Source organism: Coregonus lavaretus (genome assembly GCF_964263955.1).
Source record: "Coregonus lavaretus genome assembly, chromosome: 16".
NCBI classification, from domain to species: Eukaryota; Metazoa; Chordata; class Actinopteri; order Salmoniformes; family Salmonidae; genus Coregonus; species Coregonus lavaretus.
In genome coordinates this window covers 14,767,190-14,794,642 of record NC_140003.1, presented here as the reverse complement: position 1 = coordinate 14,794,642, position 27,453 = coordinate 14,767,190, and the positions used below count along the sequence as shown (strand labels likewise).

Sequence of the window (27,453 nt, the reverse complement as noted above, 5' to 3'; positions counted from 1 at the left end):
CAGCAGCATCATGGCGGAGCAAGGCGGATCTCCGGCTTCTGTCCAGAATCCGCAACCAGTGCTGACAACGAGCTGGCCAATTACCAGGGAGTCTTACGAGTTACAGGAAGTCATAGGTTAGTAGGCTACCTCTTGATATGATATAGTGTTTATATATATGTTTTATCATGGAAATGGCTCGGGCGGTTATCAGTGGTGAATGACGACGAGGGCCTACCGGCTTTTTCATATTCAACAGCGACTCTGTAATGCTTTGCAATGCGGATGTTAACAACCGCAATTTGCTTGCTCTTGTAAGAGGAAACACCACTTATTTAATCATATAGAGAGATATTTATAGTCACGGTAAAGTTGTATTTATATGGGTAGGAATGCCATTTCATGTAAATGCGTTTTTATGCAGTCGATTTCTTCTATGCCGAACGATGCTCATTTATGGCACGTGTCCAGTAGGCTATATTGAAATAGATGTAACTATGTATGGATGGAGAATCTGGATGAAAATCGCAGGTAATGTCTTCATCATGCACCTGCAGTCCTCACGGGAATGGCATGGTGTCGTTCTGTAGAGCAGGGATATTCAATTGCATGCCACTTTGAAGTTAGACAGAGGGTCTACTCTTACAACAAAATACATTTTATTATTAATATTATTACTATTTTAGGACTATTGTGATGATGATTATGATGAGTATTGTTATTTGGTTAGGCCACATTCTTGCCTACTTATAAGACAAAATAGTTGTCACAGATTAGAGAATGCTCTGGAAAATAAATCACAAATAGCCCATAGACCTATAGGCCATCTCATGTCAATTTTATTATGATAGTTGCAAAAATAATTATACATTTTAATATATTGCCTTGCCTCACCAGGCACCGTTATAAATGTTAGTGAGCCTATAGGAGAAGGAAGCAATATTGTATTTATTTATTCTATAATCCGTAGCTAAAGCATTACAGTGGAAAGGAATGTTTCGTTTATTGTTTCAGCACATCTAGGTCATCAAGGTTTATTTGCACTTCTATTAGGTTACATCAAGGAGTTATAGGACCGGTTACATTGTTATAATACTGAGCTCACTTGCTGCTGGTCAGCATTACTCTCCACACCCTCTCTCTACAGGTGATAACATCAGACTTCATTTGGTAGGCCTATAATGCAGTTATTCACTGTAATTCCCCAAATGCTTAAGATTTCTTGCTCATTTACGAATTTCGTCACGTGGGAACTGTGGGAGACATTTGGATCTGTCTAATTGGCTTTTGTCCAGAGGGATGAATATCAATTTTGCATATAGATGAGCTGACACTGACAGCTAAAGAAAACCATATCAGTGCTGATAAGGGATAGCATTACTACAGCCAAGAGCTGCCGTAGCTAGTTAGTCATCTGTCCTGTGCTTATAATCAACTGTTGAGCAGTCCAATCTCCTCTTATCCTTATCTGTCACCAGCAGTTGGCATGGTATGTACTGTGTCACATTCTTAGTACAACATAAGAATGTGACACTAAACCCCTCTTCTCAAATTTGTCTTTGGATACACTGACTGTTATGCATAGGAATTAGCGTATGATTGGAAAATATGTTTGTACATACTGTATTGGTTCAATGGTGTTCTGAACTCTTGTTGCAGTCACATGAATGATCATTTATTAATTATCATTTAAATGTCACAAAAAGCACTAAATATTCCAAACAGACAAACAATGATCCTGCATGTGTCAATATGCTTTTCACCTTGGTCACATTTGATGTTACTGTGCTGTCCTGTCCTGTCTCCTGTCCTGTTTCATAATTGCACCTCTATTTGTCTGTGATTCCAGGCAGTGGGGCCACAGCCGTAGTGCAGGCTGCCCTCTGCACCCCCAGACAGGAACGCGTGGCCATAAAGAGAATAAACCTGGAGAAATGCCAGACCAGCATGGATGAGCTATTGGTGAGAGCAACAATAAATAAAGGCTATATTTTCATTGTGTGTGTCCACAGTGCCTCTGGCCCTCTCTGGCCCACACTTTTCCTCTTGTGTGTGTGTACTAGAGGCTGAGTAGGGCTGTTACACTTGAGTGTCCATTTGAATAAGAAATTAGCCACAAGCAGAGTTACAGTATTTGTTGACATTATTAAGTATTTGCTAAACTATTACTTTGCATATTTGGAAAATCATTTGCAGTAATTTATTTGACATCTTTAGCGAAGTAAATTACATATGAACAATCCTCGTTATAAGAAAGGTGGTCAAAAGTTGTTGACTTTACTTTGTCTCATGTGAGCCTCTTTCCTCTCATACAATAGAAAGAAATTCAAGCCATGAGCCAATGCAACCATCCAAATGTTGTCACCTACTACACCTCATTTGTGGTAAAGGATGAACTTTGGTTAGTCATGAAACTTCTGAGTGGAGGTAAGCTTTTACCTTCAACATCTTAGCAAAATATAGCTGCCATCTCTTTTATACTTCCACACTAAACATTGAAAGTGGCCATAATAACATAACACATTAAATACTGTTATAGACTCAATTGTGAGTCCTTTCATATGTCGTGACATTGATCTCATCAAATGTCAACAAGCAATTGTCCATCCTTTGGTAGAGTTTACTGTAGACCTATGTGCAGTGGCATTACAAGTTAAGTGTTATCACACCATGTAAATGGCTGGAATGAATATCGAACATTGTAACAAACTTGCTTAAGGCAGGATGAGTAAATGGAATAGTTGACATGGAATGACATATCAGCATTGGGCATTGTGGGCACTCTGTTTTTCTGTCTGCTTCCTCCTTTTAGGATCCATGTTGGATATAATAAAGCATACCTTTAGCAAAGGAGAGCACAAAAATGGAGTCCTTGATGAGCTCATCATTGCAACCATACTAAAAGAGGTCCTTGAGGGTCTGGACTATCTGCACAGAAACGGACAGATTCACAGGTAAGATACCCTGGAGTTTAAAACATTCATATATATATATATATATATATATATATTTTTTTTTAAAGTAAGATTGAATATAAAAGTTCCATAATATGAATCTATAAAATGTAATCTAGGAGTTACATGGTGTTAGATAAATTGTGTTGACTATTCTGTTTCAATGTAATTTATTGACATGGATTGTGTTGTTTGAACTTCCCTTTGATCACACAAAGGTTGTGTTTTTTTAAACTTGCCTGGATGTCAAGGTCATAAAAAACTAAACCACTATTACCCCCTTGGTCAGTGTTCCAAATGACAGCAGGCTGCAAAACTACTTTACACACATGGATGCAGCCCCACTTACATATTAGTCATTTAGCAGACGCTCTTATCCAGAGCGACTTACATGAGCAATTCTTCACCTAGTCGGCTCGGGGATTAGAACCAGCGACCTTTCGTTACTGGCACAACGCTCTTACCCACTAAACTACCTGCCGCCCTAGTTAAATACTGTTTGGGCATGACTGGGGTGTTTTTGCTGTGTGTGTGACTTCAGGGATGTGAAGGCTGGGAACATCCTGTTGGGAGAGGACGGCTCAGTTCAGATTGCAGGTGTGTGAGTAATGTCACTCTCTCACCCCATCTTCACCTGTCACATTCTGTTCTCACAGCTCGCTCACTGCCACAGTTATATATTACTTTTTTATGATGTTTCCACACATTCAGTAATTCATCAGCATAATACACAGAACGCCAGATTTCACCAATCAAAAGAAGGAGTAGACTTGTAAAATGGCAAAGATTAATATAGTTTTTAAGCTAGCGAAATCATGGTAGTTTATAATATTTACTGAATAACATTAACATAAAGGTAGTCAAACAGGTCCCCCATCATAAATCACTGGGGGCCTACGGTCTCTGTCATATAGTTGGATGACATTTAGCCTACAAACACTCGGAAGAAAATCTTTCTAACATGAATGCAACGGAAGATCTTGGGTGTGCAGTTTGTATTAGGTGTATAACATGAAATAGTTGTGAAAACTCCTAATAGTTTGAGCATATTTTAGCAAATACTGCATAGCATTAATATATTCCTTTCTATAAGATGTTAATGAGGTATAACATTACATCCATACATTTAATCTGAATTATACATATTTCCCCATAGATTTTGGAGTTAGTGCCTTTTTGGCCACTGGAGGAGATATGACCAGAAACAAAGTACGGAAGACCTTTGTGGGCACACCATGTTGGATGGCTCCTGAAGTAATGGAACAGGTGAGACCATATTGTGGCCAGTTTTAGTAACATCTACTAGCTGTGTTCACATACACTGTACAATACTAACAGTAGTGATGCTATGCCCACAGGTACGAGGCTATGACTTTAAAGCAGACATTTGGAGTTTTGGAATCACTGCCATAGAGTTGGCCACAGGGTCTGCACCTTACCACCGATACCCACCCATGAAGGTGAGCCTGATCACTGTATACCCAGTTGCCAGACAGAGAGTGGAATATGCCTACATCTTAACTAATTGTAGTTCAACTAATGAACCATGAAAGGCAGATTTCTACCCTGTGTCTATGTAACTGCTGAGAGACCACATGCATGCTTTTGACCCTTCCTTTTCTCTTCCCAGGTCTTAATGCTAACCTTACAGAATGATCCCCCCACCCTAGACACGGGTGTGGAGGACAAAGAGATGCTGAAAAAATATGGGAAATCATTTAGGAAGCTAATAACCCTGTGCCTTCAGAAGGAGCCCGCCAAGAGGTTTGTACTTGTCTTCCATTCAGTGATCTGCGTTAGACCTACACTGTAAATCTGTAGAGTCTGTCACTGGTTGATGATAAAGTAACTCTGATGGCCTTGGGTGGTGATCGAGTCTCTGTAGAGCTTCATCCACTTCTACAAGAGAGTCCTGAAATACAGTTGTCATGTTTAGTGGTCTCACCCATACCCACACAAGAAGATATATTCTCACACAGACAGATTGTAGGATTGTACATTCAGTTCCAGGCCAATAATTGGAACGTGTTCTTATAGCTCCGTGTATTTTTGTTTCTCTTTAGGCCTACAGCAGCAGAGCTTTTGAAATGTAAATTTTTCCAGAAGGCCAAGGTATGATTTTACCTCCAGAATTGTACCTGTTCTATTTGTTTGAGGCTTAAAGAATTGGTATGTTGATGTTTTTAATGCGGGTTGTGATTTACATTTGCAGAACAGAGAGTATCTGATTGAAAAGCTGCTATGCAGAGCACCGAACATAACCCAGAGAGCCAAAAGGGTAACGTCTAAACTAACATCATTCCCATTAAAGCAGTCCCAATATTGACTAAACATTATGAACAAAGTATGCTAAGGTTTTAGGGGTTGGCAGCACACTCTCCCCCAGTCAACACACATCGAGTGTCCTCTCTGTCTCTCTCTTCAACACTTCATTCACTTTGTGCTCAAACTGTTCTGTGGGGGTGGCTGCAAATATGGGCCACTGCTGGAACAATATCAGTCAGGCAGAATGGATGTGCTGACAACTCATGCATTAGTGGTCCGTAATGTCGCTCAGACGCTCACTGCAAGTGGCAGACAAAGACAAATGGGATTGAATGTGAGTGATTAGGTAACAGAGAGGTGCACTTAAACACACCATTTGCATGCTCAGTTGCCTTGTGGTCACAGCTAACTGGGTGCAGCAGTGTAGCAGGCAAGGCTGATATTGGTACACCATCATCCTCCTATTCCTAGAAGGCAAAAAGATCAGGGTGAACAGATTGGATGGAAATTCACTGACATGGCATGGGTGACTGGAGGACATGGGGGACTGTGGAGGTGTCGCGTGAACCAATCATTTAGCAGAGCATAATGTCAATAGAGAGGGAAGTGACTCGTGACAGAGTCGTCAGACGGAGGGGTGGACAGTTGCTGGTCAGAACAACAGTCCCAATCATTCAGATCGTGTGTGTGTGGGTTGGTTGGTTAATTTGGGAACATAGTTTAATGTGAGATTATGGTTGATTGTAGCATGACAATACAATGATTAGTATTCTATTCTGAGGCTGTAATGTAATCATGATGCCCTCTTCAGCCAACCCTGATCCTGCGAGCACATCACAGTTTTGTCTTCTGCTGGAAATGCACAGCTCGTACATACAGTAATGGAGCTGTGTTGAGTCTGTCTCACTTGATTGCAGATGAGGAGTGCGAGTCAAAGAGTAGTGTCCTCTGTGTTGCCTCTGTGATAATAGAATGGTTTGTTTGTGTGCTGTTCTGACCTATGGAGAGTCACCCACATTATCCACTCAGCAGACACAGGCCAGCCTGCACAGAGAAGAAACCTAGCAGAAACATTGTCATCTCAGGACGCTGTGACCTGTCCACATCCTGGACCAGATCAGACTCTCTCCCCTTTGCCCCCCTCCCTCAGTCTGTATCTCACTGAGGTATAATAAGAACTTGAGACTGCGTCCAAGATGTCCGACCATTGTTTTCAAGATAATCTACTCACGATTTGCATATGCCGATTCATGGACCGTCTATATCCGAGTTGTATCAAGAATGCGGACCAACATCACATGCGCACTAGCACTCAGTGCACACAGGGTGTGACGGCAAGCAGCGACGACATCATCGTGTCATCCAAAAACATGGCAGACATCGGATGAATATAAAATGTTAATATCTTCGGCTGTGAGTGAAGGAAAAAAATTGGCCTCAGCGACAATTATTTTAGTAATTCAATGAATGTTTTGTGCACAAAAGTGATGACTAAAGAGTATTATTAGGAATTTCCTAATCTGACTTCTCTATGTGGCCGTGTATGGAAATTCCGTGCCGGGCGTCAGTTATGCTGCAGTACCGAAGCAAAACTGTAGGAGAAGTCAAAACCGTGCTTCTAGACCGGAACCCTTGGTCTATCTCCTGCCCCCTCCCACATACTCACTTCCTCCCTTCATCCCTCCCTTAGCCTCCCTTCTCCCCTGCCCCCTCCCTGAGTCTCCCTCCTCCCCTGCCCCCTCCCTGAGTCTCCCTCCTCCCCTGCCCCCTCCCTTAGCCTCCCTCCTCCCCTGCCCCCTCCCTTAGCCTCCCTTCTCCCCTGCCCCCTCCCTTAGTCTCCCTCCTCCCTTGCCCCCTCCCTTAGCCTCCCTCCTCCCCTGCCCCCTCCCTTAGCCTCCCTTCCTCCCCTGCCCCTCCCTTAGCCTCCCTTCCTCCCCTGCCCCCTCCCTGAATCTCCCTCCACTCTTGCCCTCCTCCCTCAGCCTCTTCCCCTTGCCCCTCCCTCATTCTCTCCTCTCCTGCCCTATCTGTCTCTCTCCTGTCCTCCTTTTTCTGCTCTAAGAATCCCATGAGCTATAGGCTTGTTAAACATTGGAGTCGCTCCCCAGAGAAGTAAGGAAAGGTAGATTTTGCAATAGAAATGCAGGGAGCTTATTGTGTAGGGTACCTATTTTTACATCAGTAGTGAAGTTCTACACTTGGGAAGACTATGATATAGCAATCAAAGAGAAGTACATATTGGACCATGGGCAGTCGAGCTGTATTAATTAAACGAGAGTTAATACAAAATAGTAATTTTCAAGACATGTATTGTATCTCTAGCAGTTGTTCATTGGCCAGAAGAGGGCACCCCTGCTCCTTAGTTGATCACATAGGGAGGCCTGCAGGAGATATTGATCAAAGATTATTTCTAGAGGCTGACACCAAGGGCGGTGGGCTGCAGCAGTCATTGATGTGTTACGTAATTGAAAGTTGGAAAATAATACTGATATAATACTGAGACTGATTTTCCACACTAGTACACAGATGATACAGTTTAGATTCAGATCATCTATAGATGGCTCTTGTAATTTGCCTGTATGTACACCTTAATCCCATATTTTCCCTTTGTGTGTTTCTCTAAGTGTGCATGCTCATAAATATAGTAGTAAATGTAGTTGTTCACATGCTTTGGCATAGACAGCTTGATGGTACCGTATGTGTGTGTGTATAGAGACATACAGGCCACTGAACTGTCACATGCATCCACACACAGTGTGCAGGTGATGATGATCAGAGTGGACTGATGCTTTTTTGTTTTGCTCAAGGAGCCAGAGCAGAATTCCAGGAGCATGGGCTCTGTGTCAGGTTCGGAGAAAGAACTTGATGCCATCAGAAGGGTACATGTTCTTTGACTTAGCCCTAGAATGCTGGGTGCTTCCACTTAGATTAATCCAGAGTTAGCTTCTTAAGGAGTTTTTGTGTTTTGTTTTCTCTGTGTTTCGCTTTGGTGTTCTCTGTTCTTTTGTTCTCTGCTAGCTTATAGCAGCTGTTTTGTAGACATTAAAAACTCCCAGAGAGTAATCCAAGCCCAAGCTAGTGTTTGTGCAATGTTTGATCAATTCATCTGCACTCATATAGGAACAGTGTATATTTCTAAAATCCTATAAACTCATATAAGACAGATGAATAACATTTGATGTTGTGTTGGTTTTGACCTTAGTGAGAGAACCTTAGAAGGGGTATGCAACTAAATGTGTTTTGTCTCTCAGCCCTACAGTTTGATGGTGTGTGTTAACAGTTGTGCTGTGTTTGGCTCAGGTGAGGAGAGTTCCAGGGTCCAGTGGCCATCTGCACAAGACGGAGGACGGAGACTGGGAGTGGAGCGATGATGAGCTGGATGAGGGGAGCGAGGAGGGCAAGGCTGCTGTCAATCAAGGCAGGGTAGGTGAGACCATGACAAGAGACGCACATCCAAACTTGACCACAGGGGCTGGAGAAAAAAGGGACAACTACACTCTTAGAAAGAAAGGTGCTATCTAGAACCTTAAAGGGTTCTTCGGCTGTCCCCATAGGATAATCCTTTGAAGAACCCTTTTTGGTTGCAGGTAGAACCCTTTTGGTTCCAGATAGAACCCTTTTGGGTTCCATGTAGAACCCTTTATACAGAGGGTTCTACATGGAACGCAAAAGGGTTCTACATGGAACCCAAAAGGGTTCTCCTATGGGGACAGCCAAAGAACCCTTTTGGAACCCTTTTTTCGAAGAGTGTAATGTTGAGGACATGATACTCTCCTTTTGTTTTAGCCTTTGTACAGTCCTAGATCCTGCATGGATCTCTGTGAGAGCAGTGAGCTAGCTGTCACATGTCACTAGAGGTAGTTGGTAAGGGTTTGAAGATGGCTGTAGGGGGCTGGGGAGGGAGCGGGAAAGACAGCCATGATCAAAGATCAAAAAGTTATTTGATATAGATGCATAACCTGAACGTCTCTTACACTGAATAATTACACAAAGCAAAGATGTGACAAATGAAATGCTGATAATGATATTCAATCTTTGTCAGCTTTGAATTTTCGGTTGCCTCCTGTAAACTACATTATGCTAATTATTCTGCAGATATGGGTTCTACGGTGATTGCACTCTACATATGCCAGTCATATTTAGATTTGTCAAGACTGAGAAGATCATTGTGTTTGTGTTTGATATTGCCTTCCAGTCGCGAAGGGTCAGAGAGGAGAACCAAGATGAAAACCAAGACGTAAGTTAGCTGTTTTCGGTTCTATAAACAAATGTGCAGTACATGGTTTATCATCGTTAGTGTCTTTTTGATATCAGAGACCCTCAGATGGAATGTGGTTGAAGATTGATTTTCGTAAGTGTGTAAACCTGCACATTGACAAGGTTAATATACTTACTTTGTCCCTGTTTCTTCCTGTATAATTTGATTACTTTACAAAGGGCATCATTGGAAAATCCAATTGCCTGCCTCAACAGGGAGCAGGTTGTGTATAAATGATTACATCTGAAATAAACCTAGTACGTCTCACCTGCCACAATTTCTCGGACTCATTGATTTTAGCAAGGGTGAACGTATATACATGCTTTCTCTATTTGATTGTTCCTAAACAAAAACAACAAAATGTTTTACATATTGATTGTTTTGTATTGACTTTTCTCTATTTGGTGACTGAGATGAGCAATGTCTAATCTTGGGCAAAGATTTGTTATTGCTAACAATGTTCCTCCATAGCACAGAAAAATGACTAGTATATGTTATATCTTTACTATATGCCTTTCGTTTTGTGCCACAGGATGAGGAGAACGCCAACATTGTTCCCATTGAAGGGCTATCCATTCAGCATCCACAGGTGAGGGTTTCAGGAGCAGCATCACCAGCAGCAGAGGCAGACGTTATTTGTCATGATTCAGTGACCTTGATGCACCACTGAGTGTGTTTGAGTGAGTATGTGCCAGGCTCCATGTGGCACATGGATGGGCCCTTGCAGCAGTAATAAGTCAAGAGTAAATGGCCGTCCTGCTCCACTCCGTTGATCTACTTGCGTGCGCGTGGGTGGAGTGGGATTTTTGGAGTAGCGGACACCTTTTGGTAACATGATATCCTCGCTGGTCCCACTCCCGTTCACAAGGTGGTGATAGCAAAGTATTTTCTTTTTATCTTTTCGTTTTGTGAAAACAAGTAAGAGTCACCTTCCCTTGCTACTAGTAGCTAGCTGGCAGCCTGGCTAGCGGGTTTAGCCTGGCTAAAAACATAGCAAGCTAGCTAGCCTTTTAGCTTCCCACATCTCCATGTGAAACAATCAGATTTATATATTTTTAAAATATGTCCAGTAAATATTCTATACTTGCCGGTGTAACCTAAAACATGATCTCAGTTTGATATGCTGCTTGTGTATTCTTTCCAAGATCAACTAAAAATAAAACGTCATGTTTTGGTCATTGTGAAAAAGGCACATGGCTAGCTAGTTGGCTACAGCAGGTTCTATCATTTCACAATAGCCTGTATATCGTTAGTTATTACTTCTAAAGAAAATAAATGTTTTGGGTGAATTCTTGTTGTCTTCTTATTTGTTGTGAAAGCAAAAAATAGTATATTGTCTTGTTGTCCCTTGCTCGCAAGTTGGCTAAACACTGCAAGCTAGCTAGCCTTTTAGCTTCCCACATCTTCATGTGAAATAATCAGATTTATAATTAAATAATATGCCCTGACAAATATTCTTATACTTGCCGGTGTAACCTACAACGTTATCCTAGTTTGATATGCTGCTTGAATGTATACACTCCCATATCAGCTAAAAATAGAATGGCGTCATGTTTTGGTCCAGTAGCCTGGAATCACTAGTTATTACATTTTGGGAGTGGATTCTAATAAGGCTACAATGTTGTTTGGTTTTTTGTTTGAACAGCCGCTGAGATTATATTTTCTTATCAATGCAAAATAGACTACTCTGATGCATAGCCTATAGATCATATTCAACGTACTCCCGTGCCTACACAACACTTCCCCCATGGCTACGGAAGGGATGATTCGGCTCGTTACAATTTTTATGTGGCACGGGAGTACGTCGAATATCGGAGGGCACTACGGCGAGCCGCCCTTTCGTGACGAAAAACGACTTTGCGACACTGCGCTACGCTCAGTCGGCTCCGTTTGCGTATTCTGTGTAGTCCCCTCTAGTCATCTAAAAGGCCCTGTGCCATTCTCTCACTGGCCATTGTAATTTCAGAAATGAGGCAGTGTTGTTTGAGTTTCACCCCCGCGTCTGGCAGTGATGGAGGCCATAAGTGCTACTGTGGTTCTTACTTTGTTGAGTCAAGGTCTAGTCAAAGGATTGTGCCTCCTCAAAAACAGAACTTAATGATCTTGTCAGAATACATCAATACAATACACTGTATATATTGAATGCATTTTTGTGTGATATAACTTATGTATTCTTCTGTTGCTTTTGTAGTTTAATCAGTGTATATACAGTTATATATTTTTATACTCCAGGAGATATTGAGTACTTACTGGCTTTATTGACTCACTCTTTACTTACAGGTTCAACCATTTGAGAAGAACACAGGGCCCTATATTCAAGGTGCTCTAAATATGGTTCTAAGGCTAAGGTAAGCAGTCTCAATTTGGCCTCATCCTCCTTACATCCGTTACACCCAAACAGAGGTCTGAGAATCTCTCGTTATGTACCCTGCTGCTAATAGACCTAATGATGACCAAATGATGTCTTGGCCCTCTAAAGAGATGATCTGACTTAAACAAGGATCTGGTCTCTCTAATCTGGCTGAGAGGTTGTGTGGGAAGAGGAGAGTGTTACACTCGATTGACTTTCCATTGGCCCCGCTCCACATTACTGTGTTCGCAGGGACTGAATTAGAGGGCTGTTAAGGACCTGCTCTGCCACCAGACTTACCAACACTGACCTGATCTGACTTCACCTTCATTTCAGCTAGTCCAGACACTTTTAGCCACTGGGACATAGCTGCCAGGTTAAAGACCTATTGCTAAAAGCCAATTCAAGGCTGTAGCAAGACTTTTGACCAATATGGAATAGGTTTAGGAGTAGATTTAGGCTCCGATTTATCACTGTTTTATATATTCTGTCCTTTTATGATACATGTATGATAACTAGTGTCGTTTAGGCTTCAGACTCCTCTAAGCAGTCAAATCCTTTCCCAAGAGGAAGGCGGTTTATATTTATTGCATTGAATTTAAATCAGTTTTACTTCCCCTGCAGCAAAATGGAAGCAGATTTAAACACCATGTCTGAAAGCAGGATAAGCAAGGCAAATGTACAGAACTGTGACACACGCACACACACATACACATACACACACACAGATGTCTGCCACAGACATAGACATGGAACAAGCTCCCTCACGACGCCAGGACAGCGGAGTCACTCACCACCTTCCGGAGACATTTGAAACCCCACCTCTTTAAGGAATACCTGGGATAGGATAAAGTAATCCTTCTACCCCCCCCTTACCCCACCCCACCCCCCCCCCCCAAAAAAAACAAAAAAAACATTGTAAAGTGGTTATCCCACTGGCTATAAGGTGAATGCACCAATTTGTAAGTCGATCTGGATAAGAGCGTCTGCTAAATGACATAAATGTAAATGTAATAGACAATGGAGTATTTCTAGACAGTTTGAAGTCTGCCTCCTGCCCCCTGAAGAGCTAAATGCAGTACTGGGTGCAGTGTAGCAGAGTAGGCTCTGGGTCGATGAGATAGCAGGCAGCATCTGAAGGGCCCTCTGCAGGCCCACTGCGCAACATACAAAGCCATTCCCTCCACTGCATTCCAACAGCAGGCCAACTGGAGGGCTGGCTACTGGAGAAGTGTAATTATTCTAACCTTGACATGTAAATAAATGGACAGTTCTGTGAGCAGTGGGGCTGTAGTTATGTCTCAGTGCCTTTGGTTCCATTCATTGCAGCTGTTTCAGCCTGCTTTCCTTGGCAGTGTATGAGGAGCGATGTATCATTTGCTAATAAGTGGCTTGCTGTATGTGCTATGTATTAAACCAATCCTGCTCTGCGCGGAGGGCAGTCTCGCCACAGCAAAAGGATTTCAGTGATGTGTGTCAAATCAAATCAAATGTTATTTGTAACATGCGCCGATAACAACAGGTGTAGACCTTACAGTGAAATGCTTACTTACCAGCCCTTAACCATCAATGCAGTTTAATAAAGAATACCAAAAACAATCACAAAAAATACAATATAAAATAATAAGAAATAAAAGTAACATAATTAAAGAGCAGCAGTAAAAATATCAATAGCGAGGCTATATACAGGGGGTACCAGTACCGAGTCAATGTGCGGGGCACCGGTTAGTCGAGGTAATTGAGGTAATATGTACATGTAGGTAGAGTTATTAAAGTGACTATGCACAGATAATAAACAGAGAGTAGCAGCAGCATAAAATAGGAGGGTGGGGAAATGCAAATAGTCTGGGTAGCCATTTGATTAGATGTTCATGAGTCTTATGGCTTGGGGGTAGAAGCTGTTAAGAAGCCTTTTGGACATAGACTTGGCGCTCCGGTACCGCTTGCCGTGCGTTAACAGAGAGAACAGTCAATAACTAGGGTGGCTGGAGTCTTTGACAATTTTTAGGGCCTTCCTCTGACACCGCCTGGTATAGAGGTCCTGGATGGCAGGAAGCTTGGCTCCAGTGATGTACTGGGCCGTACGCACTACCCTCTTTAGGCCGAGCAGTTGCCATAACAGGCAGTGATGCAACCAGTCAGGATGCTCTCGATGGTGCAGCCGTAGAACCTTTTGAGGATCTGAGGACCCATGCCAAATCTTTTCAGTCTCCTCGTTCTATCCTGCCAAGACAGTGTATAACCCTGTCTTGGTAGATTTAAGTAAAAAGTCAACTGACAAGATCCACACCTCTGATCTGTGCTGAAACAGTCAGTCCCTATCACGCAGCATCCAAAGGAGAGCAGTACATTTATCAGGCCTCTCAAGGACTTGTTCAGAAAAACTCAAATGGCTTTAGCTTAGCCCTGTCAACTCCCAATCTCCCATAAAGCAATAATGGGGCTTTGTTGCAATCGGTTTTGACACGTTATGTAGAATTATGATGTGGATTTATTTGCATAGAGATTTCTGTATAACCCTATTTAGTCCATGAACTGTAAAAGCAGTTCTGGAAGCACTTGAAAGAGCATTACATTACATTTGATTCGCTGGGCGAAGATACCTTTATACAGGAGTGAATTACATTGGTGACATTTCACAGCTTTTGAATATGTTGTAAACTGGTTTAACGCAATACTGTATTTTCTTCACAGTCCAAAGTCAGTGCAGTAAAACAACAGTGTTACATTATAACACCATCATCTACACTCATCATCTCTTTTCGTATGACAAAAAATATGTTTGCCTAAAGAGGTATACTGTACCCAGTACCCAGAGGATCAGGAGATGACATGGTCACTGGTCAGACTTGCAGGCTTTATATGAGTGACAAACAGGTCCTTAAGCAGATACAGTAAAGGGAGAATACTTTTGAAGCGTGGCATTTGGATGCAACCATACTTTCAAGGACAGATGCGGAGAACGACAGACCTCGTTGTCTGAGCGGAGGGGTGGAACAGATGTTAGAAATTCAGCAACGTGGCTTTAAGTCTGGATTGTCAACCGAGGGGTTGACATGTTTTTAGTGAGAGCATGACAACAGGATTAAGGCTAAGCTGAATAAAAGTCTGAGTTGGAGATTGGAAGAAATACAGAGGGATAGGAGGTCCCTGTAGAAAACATACTGAGGGTACTAAGGATGCATGTTAGGTGAAAGGATTCACAGAAATTAATGTTATTTTGAATATTTCATAGGGCATCCCCAGGAAGCTTAGGAAATGTTCTCATACAATTCTTACATTGTTTATTTGCTGACTAGCAAGTTAACATACAGTAAGGGGAAAAAGTATTTGATCCCCTGCTGATTTTGTACGTTTGCCCACTGACAAAGAAATGATCAGTCTATAATTTTAATGGTAGGTTTATTTGAACAGTGAGAGACAGAATAACAACAACAAAAAAACAGAAAAACGCATGTCAAAAATGTAATAAATTGATTTGCATTTTAATGAGGGAAATAAGTATTTGACCCCCTCTCAATCAGAAAGATTTCTGGTTCCCAGGTGCTTTTATACAGGTAACGAGCTAAGATTAGGAGCACACTCTTAAAGGGAGTGCTCCTAATCTCAGCTTGTTACCTGTATAAAAGACACCTGTCCACAGAAGCAATCAATCAATCAGATTCCAAACTCTCCACCATGGCCAAGACCAAAGAGCTCTCCAAGGATGTTAGGGACAAGATTGTAGACCTACACAAGGCTGGAATGGGCTACAAGACCATCACCAAGCAGCTTGGTGAGAAGGTGACAACAGTTGGTGCGATTATTCGCAAATGGAAGAAACACAAAATAACTGTCAATCTCCCTCGACCTGGGGCTCCATGCAAGATCTCACCTCGTGGAGTTGCAATGATCATGAGAACGGTGAGGAATCAGCCCAGAACTACACGGGAGGATCTTGTCAATGATCTCAAGGCAGCTGGGACCATAGTCACCAAGAAAACAATTGGTAACACACTACGCCGTGAAGGACTGAAATCCTGCAGTGCCCGCAAGGTCCCCCTGCTCAAGAAAGCACATATACAGGGCCGTCTGAAGTTTGCGAATGAACATCTGAATGATTCAGAGGAGAACTGGGTGAAAGTGTTGTGGTCAGATGAGACCAAAATCAAGCTCTTTGGCATCAACTCAACTCGCCGTGTTTGGAGGAGGAGGAATGCTGCCTATGACCCCAAGAACACCATCCCCACCGTCAAACCTAGAGGTGGAAACATTATGCTTTGGGGGTGTTTTTCTGCTAAGGGGACAGGACAACTTCACCGCATCAAAGGGACGATGGACGGTCCATGTACCGTCAAATCTTGGGTGAGAACCTCCTTCCCTCAGCCAAGTCATTGAAAATGGGTCGTGGATGGGTATTCCAGCATGACAATGACCCAAACACACGGCCAAGGCAACAAAGGAGTGGCTCAAGAAGAAGCACATTAAGGGCCTAGCCAGTCTCCAGACTTTAATCCCATAGAAAATCTGTGGAGGGAGCTGAAGGTTCGAGTTGCCAAACGTCAGCCTCAAACTTAATGACTTGGAGAAGATCTGCAAAGAGGAGTGGAACAAAATCCCTCCTGAGATGTGTGCAAACCTGGTGGCCAACTACAAGAAATGTCTGACCTCTGTAACCCACTAAGTAATGTTTTGCAGAGAGGTCAAATACTTATTTCCCTAATTAAAATGCAAATCAATTTATAACATTTTTGGAATGCTTGTTTCTGGATTTTTTTGTTGTTATTCTGTCTCTCACTGTTCAAATAAACCTACCATTAAAATTATAGACTGATCATGTCTTTGTCAGTGGGCAAACGTACAAAATCAGCAGGGGATTAAATACTTTTTTCCCTCACTGTAATGGTTGGACAAGTGAGATAACTGTAGTTTATTTCCATTCAAAGCTAATTTATGTTGTGGAAAACAGATGGGGAAGGTGTTGGAGTTATCTAACCTGATTCAACCTGAAACCTATAGCATTATTAAAGCCCATATTGAATAGTTCCAGCTTTGTCTCTTTCCAGTCACAATGGCATTACAGTAATCATGATGCTCTTCTAGTTACATCTTTATATTTTAATAGGTGATTGATCTGCAATCAGCAGATGGGACACTCCACGTTCTACCAATCATAATATTATGTTATTATACTCCTCCATACAATAGTAGCTAGATGTATCTAGTTGTATTTACAAAAGACTTGCGTTGACAAGTTTCTTAGGCTTCAGTTTTGTAATCACGAAAATCGATGCAGATTAAAATGTAATTATAGTTTAATCCAATTCCTTCATGAAGAGTAAAACCATGAACAGAGCTCTGGTGGTATAAGAGCTGTATCGTGTGGTGGGGGTTCTCTTGGGAAAAATACCAAACTAATTGGAAAAACATAATTGCATCTGAAAGAACAAACACTATACAGTGGGGAAAAAAAGTATTTAGTCAGCCACCAATTGTGCAAGTTCTCCCACTTAAAAAGATGAGAGAGGCCTGTAATTTTCATCATAGGTACACGTCAACTATGACAGACAAAATGAGATTTTTTTCTCTCCAGAAAATCACATTGTAGGATTTTTAATGAATTTATTTGCAAATTATGGTGGAAAATAAGTATTTGGTCAATAACAAAAGTTTCTCAATACTTTGTTATATACCCTTTGTTGGCAATGACACGGGTCAAACGTTTTCTGTAAGTCTTCACAAGGTTTTCACACACTGTTGCTGGTATTTTGGCCCATTCCTCCATGCAGATCTCCTCTAGAGCAGTGATGTTTTGGGGCTGTCGCTGGGCAACACGGACTTTCAACTCCCTCCAAAGATTTTCTATGGGGTTGAGATCTGGAGACTGGCTAGGCCACTCCAGGACCTTGAAATGCTTCTTACGAAGCCACTCCTTTGTTGCCCGGGCGGTGTGTTTGGGATCATTGTCATGCTGAAAGACCCAGCCACGTTTCATCTTCAATGCCCTTGCTGATGGAAGGAGGTTTTCACTCAAAATCTCACGATACATGGCCCCATTAATTATTTCCTTTACACGGATCAGTCGTCCTGGTCCCTTTGCAGAAAAACAGCCCCAAAGCATGATGTTTCCACCCCCATGCTTCACAGTAGGTATGGTGTTCTTTGGATGCAACGCAGCATTATTTGTCCTCCAAACACGACGAGTTGAGTTTTTACCAAAAAGTTATATTTTGGTTTCATCTGACCATATGACATTCTCCCAATCCTCTTCTGGATCATCCAAATGCACTCTAGCAAACTTCAGACGTGTCTGGACATGTACTGGCTTAAGCAGGGGGACACGTCTGGCACTGCAGGATTTGAGTCCCTGGCGGCGTAGTGTGTTACTAATGGTAGGCTTTGTTACTTTGGTCCCAGCTCTCTGCAGGTCATTCACTAGGTCCCCCCGTGTGGTTCTGGGATTTTTGCTCACCGATCTTGTGATCATTTTGACCCCACGGGGTGAGATATTGCGTGGAGCCCCAGATCGAGGGAGATTATCAGTGGTCTTGTATGTCTTCCATTTCCTAATAATTGCTCCCACAGTTGATTTCTTCAAACCAAGCTGCTTACCTATTGCAGATTCAGTCTTCCCAGCCTGGTGCAGGTCTACAATTTTGTTTCTGGTGTCCTTTGACAGCTCTTTGGTCTTGGCCATAGTGGAGTTTGGAGTGTGACTGTTTGAGGTTGTAGACAGGTGTCTTTTATACTGATAACAAGTTCAAACAGGTGCCATTAAAAACAGGTAACGAGTGGAGGACAGAGGAGCCTTCTGTGAGTTACAGGTCTGTGAGAGCCAGAAATCTTGCTTGTTTGTAGGTGACCAAATACTTATTTTCCACCATAATTTGCAAATAAATTCATGAAAAATCCTACAATGTGATTTTCTGGAGAAAAAAAATCTCAATTTGTCTGTCATAGTTGACGTGTACCTATGATGAAAATTACAGGCCTCTCTCATCTTTTTAAGTGGGAGAACTTGCACAATTGGTGGCTGACTAAATACTTTTTTTCCCCACAGTATAAATTCTCCTCCCAAAATTGATAAGGATGTTAAGGTTGATTAGAAAATAATTTATGCTAGCGTGAACCCATCAATTAAGGTCCTTTAGAGAATTGTATTCAGATGGGATGTTATGGTTAGTTGACCATGATTAGGGTTGCAAAGGCAGGGTATATTACTGGAAACTTTTGAAATGTACCAGTAAACTACCAGAACCTTGGTATCTTTCAAGAATTTTATGTAATCTATCACAAGATATCTAGTGGCCTTTATGGGTACTTCAGATTATCAAAGGTATCTGTAATTATGTCTGGCCCTATGTGTGGCCTTATCAAATGTAAAATATATGACATAATTAAATAAGATGATTTAAAAATTAAACATAGAATGACAAAGCTGTAAACCATTATCCTAAATATAAACCATGAACTTAGTGAATACCATTGGTGTTTAATATGAGGGTTTCAGCATAATATCAATTTTTTTTTACACTTATTTATTTATTAAGTCAATATGTATTTGTTGTCAATGTTTTGGCGGCAAACTGGTGGCAGTTGTGAAGTCAATAGTTGAAAGAGTTGCAGAGTTAATTGAAAATAATGCCATTGTTGATTAGATGCTTTTTTCATTAATTAGGCTATTTTCTCTTCAACCATATGGTCTATCCACTAGAAACTCATGGACAATATGGACACAGATATAAAAAATGAATAGTATATATTAATACATGTTTTAAGTTATTTAAGTATAAATTATCAAAGTTAAAATAGATTGCTATAGGTTTTCTTTTAATTACCCAAATTACTGAAGATTTTGGTTACTTTACTAAATTACCGGTAGCTTTGCAACCCTAACCATAATGCCTGGGAGTGGTTGATGTATGTCTGAAACAGAGAAGGGATCTCAGAGACACACTGGGGGACTTGGAACCATCAGGAAACTTCAATTAAAAGACAATAAGAACAACAGGAAAAGTTTGAATGACCTGGGAGTTGACATTTTTTATTTTGTACAGAAGAAATTGATCATTTGATCTGCTCCATGAAAGAAAGAAAGAGCACTTTGGCACAGATATTGACGTGTCATCCTCACTGGCAGTTGATTGCTGATTAATAGGGTATGTAATCATGGGAGGATAGAAGTCAGCCAATTAACCAATAGAGCTCCAGGCAGATGTGGCACATTTATTCCGTCTGTCCATGGGCTGGTGTTATCATGCCCACGCAGCCCACCCTGCCTTGTGTAGACTCAGACAAAAAGTTTAGATTATTGTGCGTTGCAGTGTGCAAACTCATTAATTTAAACCCACGAGAAAGCCAAATTACTCTCCTTTATTTTGCCAGCACAATCCATCCCAAATTAATTACCAGCACATTAATACTATCTCCTCTCACACAATGGGCCCATTCATGTAGGCTTTCCCAAGGCTGGAGCTCTGAAGTACTTTCCCTCTGCTGACTCCAAACACTCCCCAGATGTGTGTATTGATTGTGTTTGTTGGTGTTTTAAGAAATTACTTCCCTGTCAATGCCAAACAGGATTTAGAGTTCTCCTTTGTAGTCAGGGGCGGACTGACCATCTGACATTTCGGGCAAATGCCAGATAGGCTGGTCCATTTTTAGCCTGGTGGGCCTGTCCAACTTTCTTTTTGTGTGTGTGTGTGTGGGGGAATTATAATTAACTGGCTAGCAATGGGGGTCTCAACTAATAAAATGGGCCGGTGTGGGGGCCTTGAGGGGAAAAAAAGGTCAGTTGTGGGGGCCTTAAGGAAAGAAATGGGCCGGTGTGTTAAAAATGTCAGAGCCGATTTCTGGTCACAGTCAGTCCCTGTGTGTAGTCTATACACAATAGACCATCTGTTTACCAGGCTTTGGCCTTGAACTGCAGTGAACGCTCTCAGTGCTAGAGAGCTTTACAGCTAACTTTCCCCAACATACCAATCATAAGTCTGGACAGGACACAATGTAAACAGCTTCAGTGGCAGAGTGCAATTCAGAAGTATTAATGTGTTCTATAGACAAACATTACCTGAGTTACTCTGGGGACCTGGGAGTGATGACATTCTGTCATGTTTTATAGCAGAGATTCTCCCCTCCTTGAATGGCACTCTCTGAGTGTTTGCCAGTCAAGTGTTTGCCTGACTGCCCATTGCCTACCAGGGGAAATCTATTTTAGTAGATAGAACACCTCTCTATACAAATGATTTCAGCTCATGCTTTACCTGGTGAAATCTTAACATTCCCAGTAAGACTGGAAGATTGACGTTTTAAAAGAAGCACATAAAATCCCAAAAACTCCTAAACGGTTTCTCAATCTGTGTGTGTGGCTTAGCTCCGACTGTCCTTTGCAATCTATTTACCTCCCACAATGTAATCTGACAGAGACTTTCCAGGCATCTGCTGCCGATCTCTCTGGAGGAGGACTTAGTAGGTAGATGGAAACGCCGGGCTCAGGCCCGCTGACACAGATGTGGCTGCAGAAGCACTTACAGCATGCTCTCCCACTGTCCGTGGATGAACTGGAGAGATCTTAGTCATCCTACATCCATCTGCTAAACTCAAGTTTCACCCCTGACTTCTCTCTAGCTGTGAATCTGCAGAATTGGACAAGTAAAGTTGACACAGGCAGCTGATGGAAATCCACTCCCACTTCTCTTCCTACTGCCTCTCTCTCTCTCTTGCTCTCTCTCGTAAAACTAAGTTAGCCCTCACAGAGGTGTCGAAGCATGTTCCGTACATGCAGAATCTCCTGTAAAATGTAGGTCAGGGGCTAGCAGGTGGGCAGAGATTGATGTGATTTATGCATCTTAATTACAGCTCAAATTAATCCCACTCCCACAACGCTGTGTACAGTAGCCAGCCCAGCCGCTCCCCTCCTTTTGAAGCTATCAGTCATTGATATATTTTATATTTTTCAAAGTAGCTACCTTTTGCCTTGATGACATCTTTGCACACTTGGCATTCTCTCAACCAGCTTCATGAGGAATGCTTTTCCAACAGTCTTGAAGGAGTTCCCACATATGCTGAGCACTTGTTGCTTGCTTTTCCTTCACTCTGCGGTCCAACTCATCCCAAACCATCTCAATTGGGTTGAGGTCGGGTGATTGTGGAGACTAGGTCATCTGATGCAGCACTCCATCACTCTCATTCTTGGTCAAATAGCCCTTACACAGCCTGGAGGTGTGTTTTGGGTCATTCTCCTGTTGAAAAACAAATGATAGTCCCACTAAGTGCAAACCAGATGGGATGGCGTATCGCTGCAGAATGCTCTGGTAGTTAAGTGTGCCTTGAATTCTAAATAGATCACCAACAGTGTCACCAGCAAAGCACCCCCACAACATCAAACCTCCTCCATGCTTCACAGTGGGAACCACACATGCAGAGATCATCCGTTCACCTACTCTGCGTCTCACAAAGACACGGCAGTTGGAACCAAAAATCTCACATTTTGGACTCATCAAACCAAAGGACAGATTTCCACCGGTCTAATGTCCATTGCTCGTGTTTCTTGGCCCAAGCAAGTCTCTTCTTCTTATTGGTGTCCTTTAGTAGGGGTTTCTTTGCAGCAATTCGACCATGAATGCCTGATTCACGCAATCTCCTCTGAACAGTTGATGTTGAGATGTGTCTGTTACTTGAACTCTGTGAAGCATTTATTTGGGCTGCAATCTGAGGTGCAGTTAACTCTAATGAACTTATCCTCTGCAGCAGAGGTAACTCTGGGTCTTCCATTCCTGTGGCGGTCCTCATGAGAGCAAGTTTCATCATAGCGCTTGATGGTTTTTGCGACTGCACTTGAAGAAACTTTCAAAGTTCTTGAAATTTTCCGGATTGACTGACCTTCATGTCTTAAAGTAATGGACTGTCATTTTTCTTTGCTTATTTGAGCTGTTCTTGCCATAATATAGACTTGGTCTTTTACCAAATAGGGCTATCTTCTGTATACCAACCCTACCTTGTCAAAACACAACTGATTGGCTCAAACGCATTAAGGAAATAAATTCCACAAATTAACTTTTAACAAGGCACACCTGTTAATTGAAATGCATTCCAGGTGACTACCTCATGAAGCTGGTTGAGAGTGCCAAGAGTGTGCAAAGCTGTCATCAAGGCAAAGGGTGGCTACTTTGAAGAATCACAAATATAAAATATATTTTGATTTGTTTAACACTTTTTTGGTTATTACATGGTTCCATGTGTTATTTCATAGTTTTGATGTCTTCACTATTATTCTACAATGTAGAAAATAGTAAAAAATAAAGAAAAACCGTGGAATGAGTAGGTGTGTCCAAACTTTTGACTGGTAGTGTATGTTAGTTTTGCCCAACCTGTATGCATGTTCCCCACTGGTACACAGGCCAGAGTGAGGGTTTATTTTCATGGCAACTCAAAACAATCAATTTTATTGAGCTTTACAGTGCAGCCTATTTAATATGCAAGGATTCAAATTTGAGTACTAATGCTACACCAACTGTGTTGTCCATAAAAACAGGATGATATTACATTAGCTAATAGTAACACTAACTTAAGCAGTTAGTAAGGAAAACAATATGCTTAACATGGCCCATTGTGTTAAGCCTAGAGACGCGTAGTGTTTAATAGTGGATGTGGCAGCCAGGCTGTCTCTTTCTACTCCTCCATTCCTGGGGGTCTGCTTGTCAGGATACTCTTCAGACAGTCTGAATCAAATAGAACACACGGGGACTCTTGGCCTGGTCCCAGATCTGAATTGTAGCCAACTCCTCTGACTATTGTTGTCATGCCATGGAGTTGTAAACCCAAAGAGTCTAACCAGGTCCTGGACCCCCTGTCTGTTCCTATGGAGGATAGACTGGTGGGTTCCATGTTCACATGTAACACATCTTAAATACTTATCACCTTCCCATCTCTCTCTTCAGGAACTCCAGGAAGGAGCTGAATGACATCCGGTTTGAGTTCACTCCTGGCCGAGGTAAGAGCTGCACACAATGAAGAAGCTAATGTTAGAATGTGGTTATTAGCACCATTTGATATTGTATTTTGTATTGAAGTGTAGTACCGTATGTCACGTTAACTTCTCACCTGGTTCTAATGTTGTATGTTGTTCTCTCCATAGACACTGCCGATGGGGTTTCCCAGGAGCTATTCTCAGCTGGCCTTGTCAATGGACACGATGTTGTTGTCGGTAAATGTTTCATCCTTGTTTTCTGATGTAATGCAGGGCTTATTTAAACCCACATGCTTAGCGTGTATTTTCCAGACCTAGGTCAAATACATGTGTCAAATACTTGAAAGTATTTGAGGTGCGCTTGATTTAGCTTGGAGTTTGTACATTTGGAACTATTTTACTGGGCAAACTAAATCATGCGCAGTTCAAGTATTTAAACATATTTTACATGTATTTGACCTAGGTCTGGTATTTTCAAAAGAATCACATCCCTCTCAGTCAATGAGAGGTATAAGAGCAGCGAGGTACAGTCTTGATTTATTCATCATATGATCTATGATAGATAATCTGATGTGACTGTGCAATAACACTATTAACACTTGCGTACTCTATATATAACATTACTTTTCAGTTGCAGCTAACCTGCAGAAGATTGTAGATGACCCGACTACCTACAAAGTGTTGACCTTTAAACTGGTGAGTACCCAGATGATAAATGTCACACCACCTCATGTCTCAAGATAGCTACATGAAATAAGAGGGATGCTTCCAAAAACCAGAACGTTACATCACACAGATTGATTGACTTCCATAACGCTCAACATACATAGAAAATATAATGTCTCACTTACACCAATTAAATGACAATGCTTTAGGGTTGTGGTGTCTGGAGATACTGACACTTCATTCAAATCCCAAATGAGCAGTGGTGCTAGAGAATGGGAGAAATCTGTGATGACAGGCGTGTCGCAGCACTGACTTTGTCGTGTAAGTGGAATAACTGATGGTTGACACTCCTAATCTGCACATGCTTCCCTCCGAGCACGACACTATGTGATTTACATTGATCGACACCGAGCGGAACAATGCAAATTCTCTACAGAGAAGAATGAAGGAAGCAATGAATGCCGATCCCAGTGGATTTGCCGTAATATTGGGCTATTTTTTAGCACCCTTTTGGAAGGTGTGGGTGAGGTAAACAACATCTGTGCGGTTGGTCACAGTATATCACTCTTCGACCTTTCTGCCATGTACGTCTTATCAGCAGCTGGTGAATGTCGCTGGAGACACTCTGGTGTGCAGAACTGCATCAGAGGGGTTAGCAGCAGCAGCATCCAGACTGTGCTGCTGGCTGGGGCCTGGCTGGGTAAATATATTGGCCAGAGCACTTTCCCATTTCTATTAGTTAACACACTGCTCCAGTTCCAGGCGGCACGAAATCGCACACAGCCACTCAACTCCAAATATCGACCAAAAACACTGAATTATGTTTGCGGTTTCACTACACATGCCGACAGTGAGAATAATGATCTTCGCTCTGAGAACAATTCAGAACATTTTACCAAGAGGGTTTATACCACAGGATAGACCCACCAGTCTATCCGGGGAGAGACAGAACCTTTCTCCATTCTCCACTCTAAATTGCTGGAGGCGGGCAGACATTGCACTGACTCATGCTGTACCACATCCAGGGGGATAGCGATGTGAAAAAGATATATCGATTGCCTCTCAGAGACTGCACTCAAACCAATCTGAATGCATGTTGCCAGTAATAAGGCCTCCTTGTGGGTCAGCATAGGAGCATAACTAGTTTAGAATTTTGCCGCACTCACTCTCTAATGAACTTTCAATAAAATACAACTTATATTTTAGCAAAAGCTCCTCTAGTTTTGAGAGGGCTTTTGTGGAGTTAGCCATGCCAATGACTCAAGTGCAGACAAAATAATTATCTGTTTCTTGTATTTTCTTTTCAAACGGCATGTCTTATTTAAAAAAACCTTGAACATGATAGGGAGGTTTGTGAGACTACTGGGACACTTTTAGATTTCACTGCCAGGGAAACTCCCCAGGTCTCAGGATAGCTATATCATCCTGATTTAAATGCAACACAGACCTGTACAACATAGTCATAGAGCTTTTAACATGAAACATATCCAATCTTTCTCAGTGCAAAGCACAGGAGAGTTCTGTAGATTGCACTGCAACCCTTCACAGTAGAAGCTGTTGCATCACAATATTATTAGTTATTAGATTAAATGAAAACCTGAAGGGAAATTACAATTGTCTTTGTGCATTTTGCATTGCTTGTGTCACAGGATGTCTAGTAACAGGTTCTAGTCACATCAGTAATGAAAAATACTTTGATGTAGTAATTAATAGAGCTGCTAAGACGCCGTCTCGGATGATATGAAGCATGTTCTATTATTAAATGGAGGAATTACATTGTTCTACCACCTTGGCTGTAGGGAAATACTGTAGAATTTTAAAAGCTCTCCATAAATGTTTAATTGGCAAATTATCTTTTGAAGGACTGTAATTCCTCCACTCTGCTCTCATGTCTTCATGGCCCTGTAACAAGGGGACAAATCTCTCCTGTGCTTCAAGTTTTCTTAGTTTATAGGATTTAAGAGCGAAGAGGTCAAAGTAATATTAATCCGTTAAACAGTGGCTTACTACATAAAGTAGGATCAGTGCCAAAACCAATCCTAATTGTTAGGGTACAGCTGTTCATTGGGTGTTGGATTATGGTAATGTTGTTGTTGTACGCAAATGTTAGGATTTTATGGCCCCCACCTATTGATCTGTTCCTCCATCAGGTCTCTGGCTGTGATGACACTGAGATCCCAGACAACGTGAAGCTGATTGGCTTCGCCCAGCTGAGTGTTAGCTGATGCGCTCCTCATCATGGCCAAAGCAAGTGAGATGGAGGAGTCAGGTCAGAGCAGACAGACAGACAGACAGACCGAGAAGCACCACATACACCCCTTGCTTGCTTCCATTCTCCCCTGCCCCGATGCCCAGCTCTGTCACAGATCCTCTCCGCTAACCCCCCCCCCCCCCCCCAGGCTAGGTCAGCGCACGGAACAGGATTCAGCTAAGAAAACTAAAGATGTTCTCAGGTGGTAATAGCTGGGGATAAAACAAAGTGGCTTAGGACTTGTTGTGTGTTTTTTAAATTATGTTACCTCTGCTTTCAGCGAAGATCTTACTATTATTTATTGAAATGAGAAACTTTTATTTGTTTCTCACCGTTACGTTTTCACAGTGAAAAATATTTGCTTCTTCAACTTCCATTTCACAGACTACTCATTTGAGATAAAGAAATGTTTCCCATAGCTCTGTGTTGTAGTCCTTGTTCAGAATGTAAGATTTACTTTATTTTATGGAAGAAGCACATTTTCATGATAACATTATAAATGTTTTAAAAGGAATGAACTGTACTGTGTATAGATGAGCGTAAACCAACAAATTTAAGGGACCCATTATTGGTGAAAGTGAAGGAAAGGTGAAACCTGAATGCTGCCGTGTGTAATGTGCTGCTTATTCATGACAGTGTTGATGCTTAAAAATGCTAGAGGTGCCTTGTTCATTAATCTGTGCCTAAGAACGTAGGTAATGAGTGAGACCGCGAAAAGCAGAACTTGTTTATGTTGGTTGGTTTAAGACCATTTCACAAACATACATCCGTATATTCCAGCAG

The 27,453-nt window shown here is 41.8% G+C and overlaps 1 protein-coding gene across 1 annotated transcript; it reads left to right on the top strand.

Moving 5' to 3' along the window:
* Positions 1 to 10: 10 nt before the first annotated feature.
* LOC311143640 (STE20/SPS1-related proline-alanine-rich protein kinase-like) lies at positions 11 to 26,804 on the top strand (the record flags this gene model as incomplete). The annotated part of the gene is made up of 18 exons (XM_084179508.1): positions 11 to 120; positions 1,833 to 1,941; positions 2,298 to 2,406; positions 2,792 to 2,933; positions 3,475 to 3,530; positions 4,090 to 4,199; positions 4,292 to 4,393; positions 4,564 to 4,697; positions 4,997 to 5,045; positions 5,146 to 5,211; positions 8,499 to 8,621; positions 9,394 to 9,435; positions 9,989 to 10,045; positions 11,737 to 11,804; positions 23,725 to 23,777; positions 23,922 to 23,990; positions 24,385 to 24,449; positions 26,570 to 26,804. 18 exons carry the CDS (start codon positions 11 to 13, stop codon positions 26,642 to 26,644), a joined length of 1,539 nt encoding a protein of 512 aa, XP_084035634.1. The 3' UTR covers positions 26,645 to 26,804.
* Positions 26,805 to 27,453: the final 649 nt, after the last annotated feature.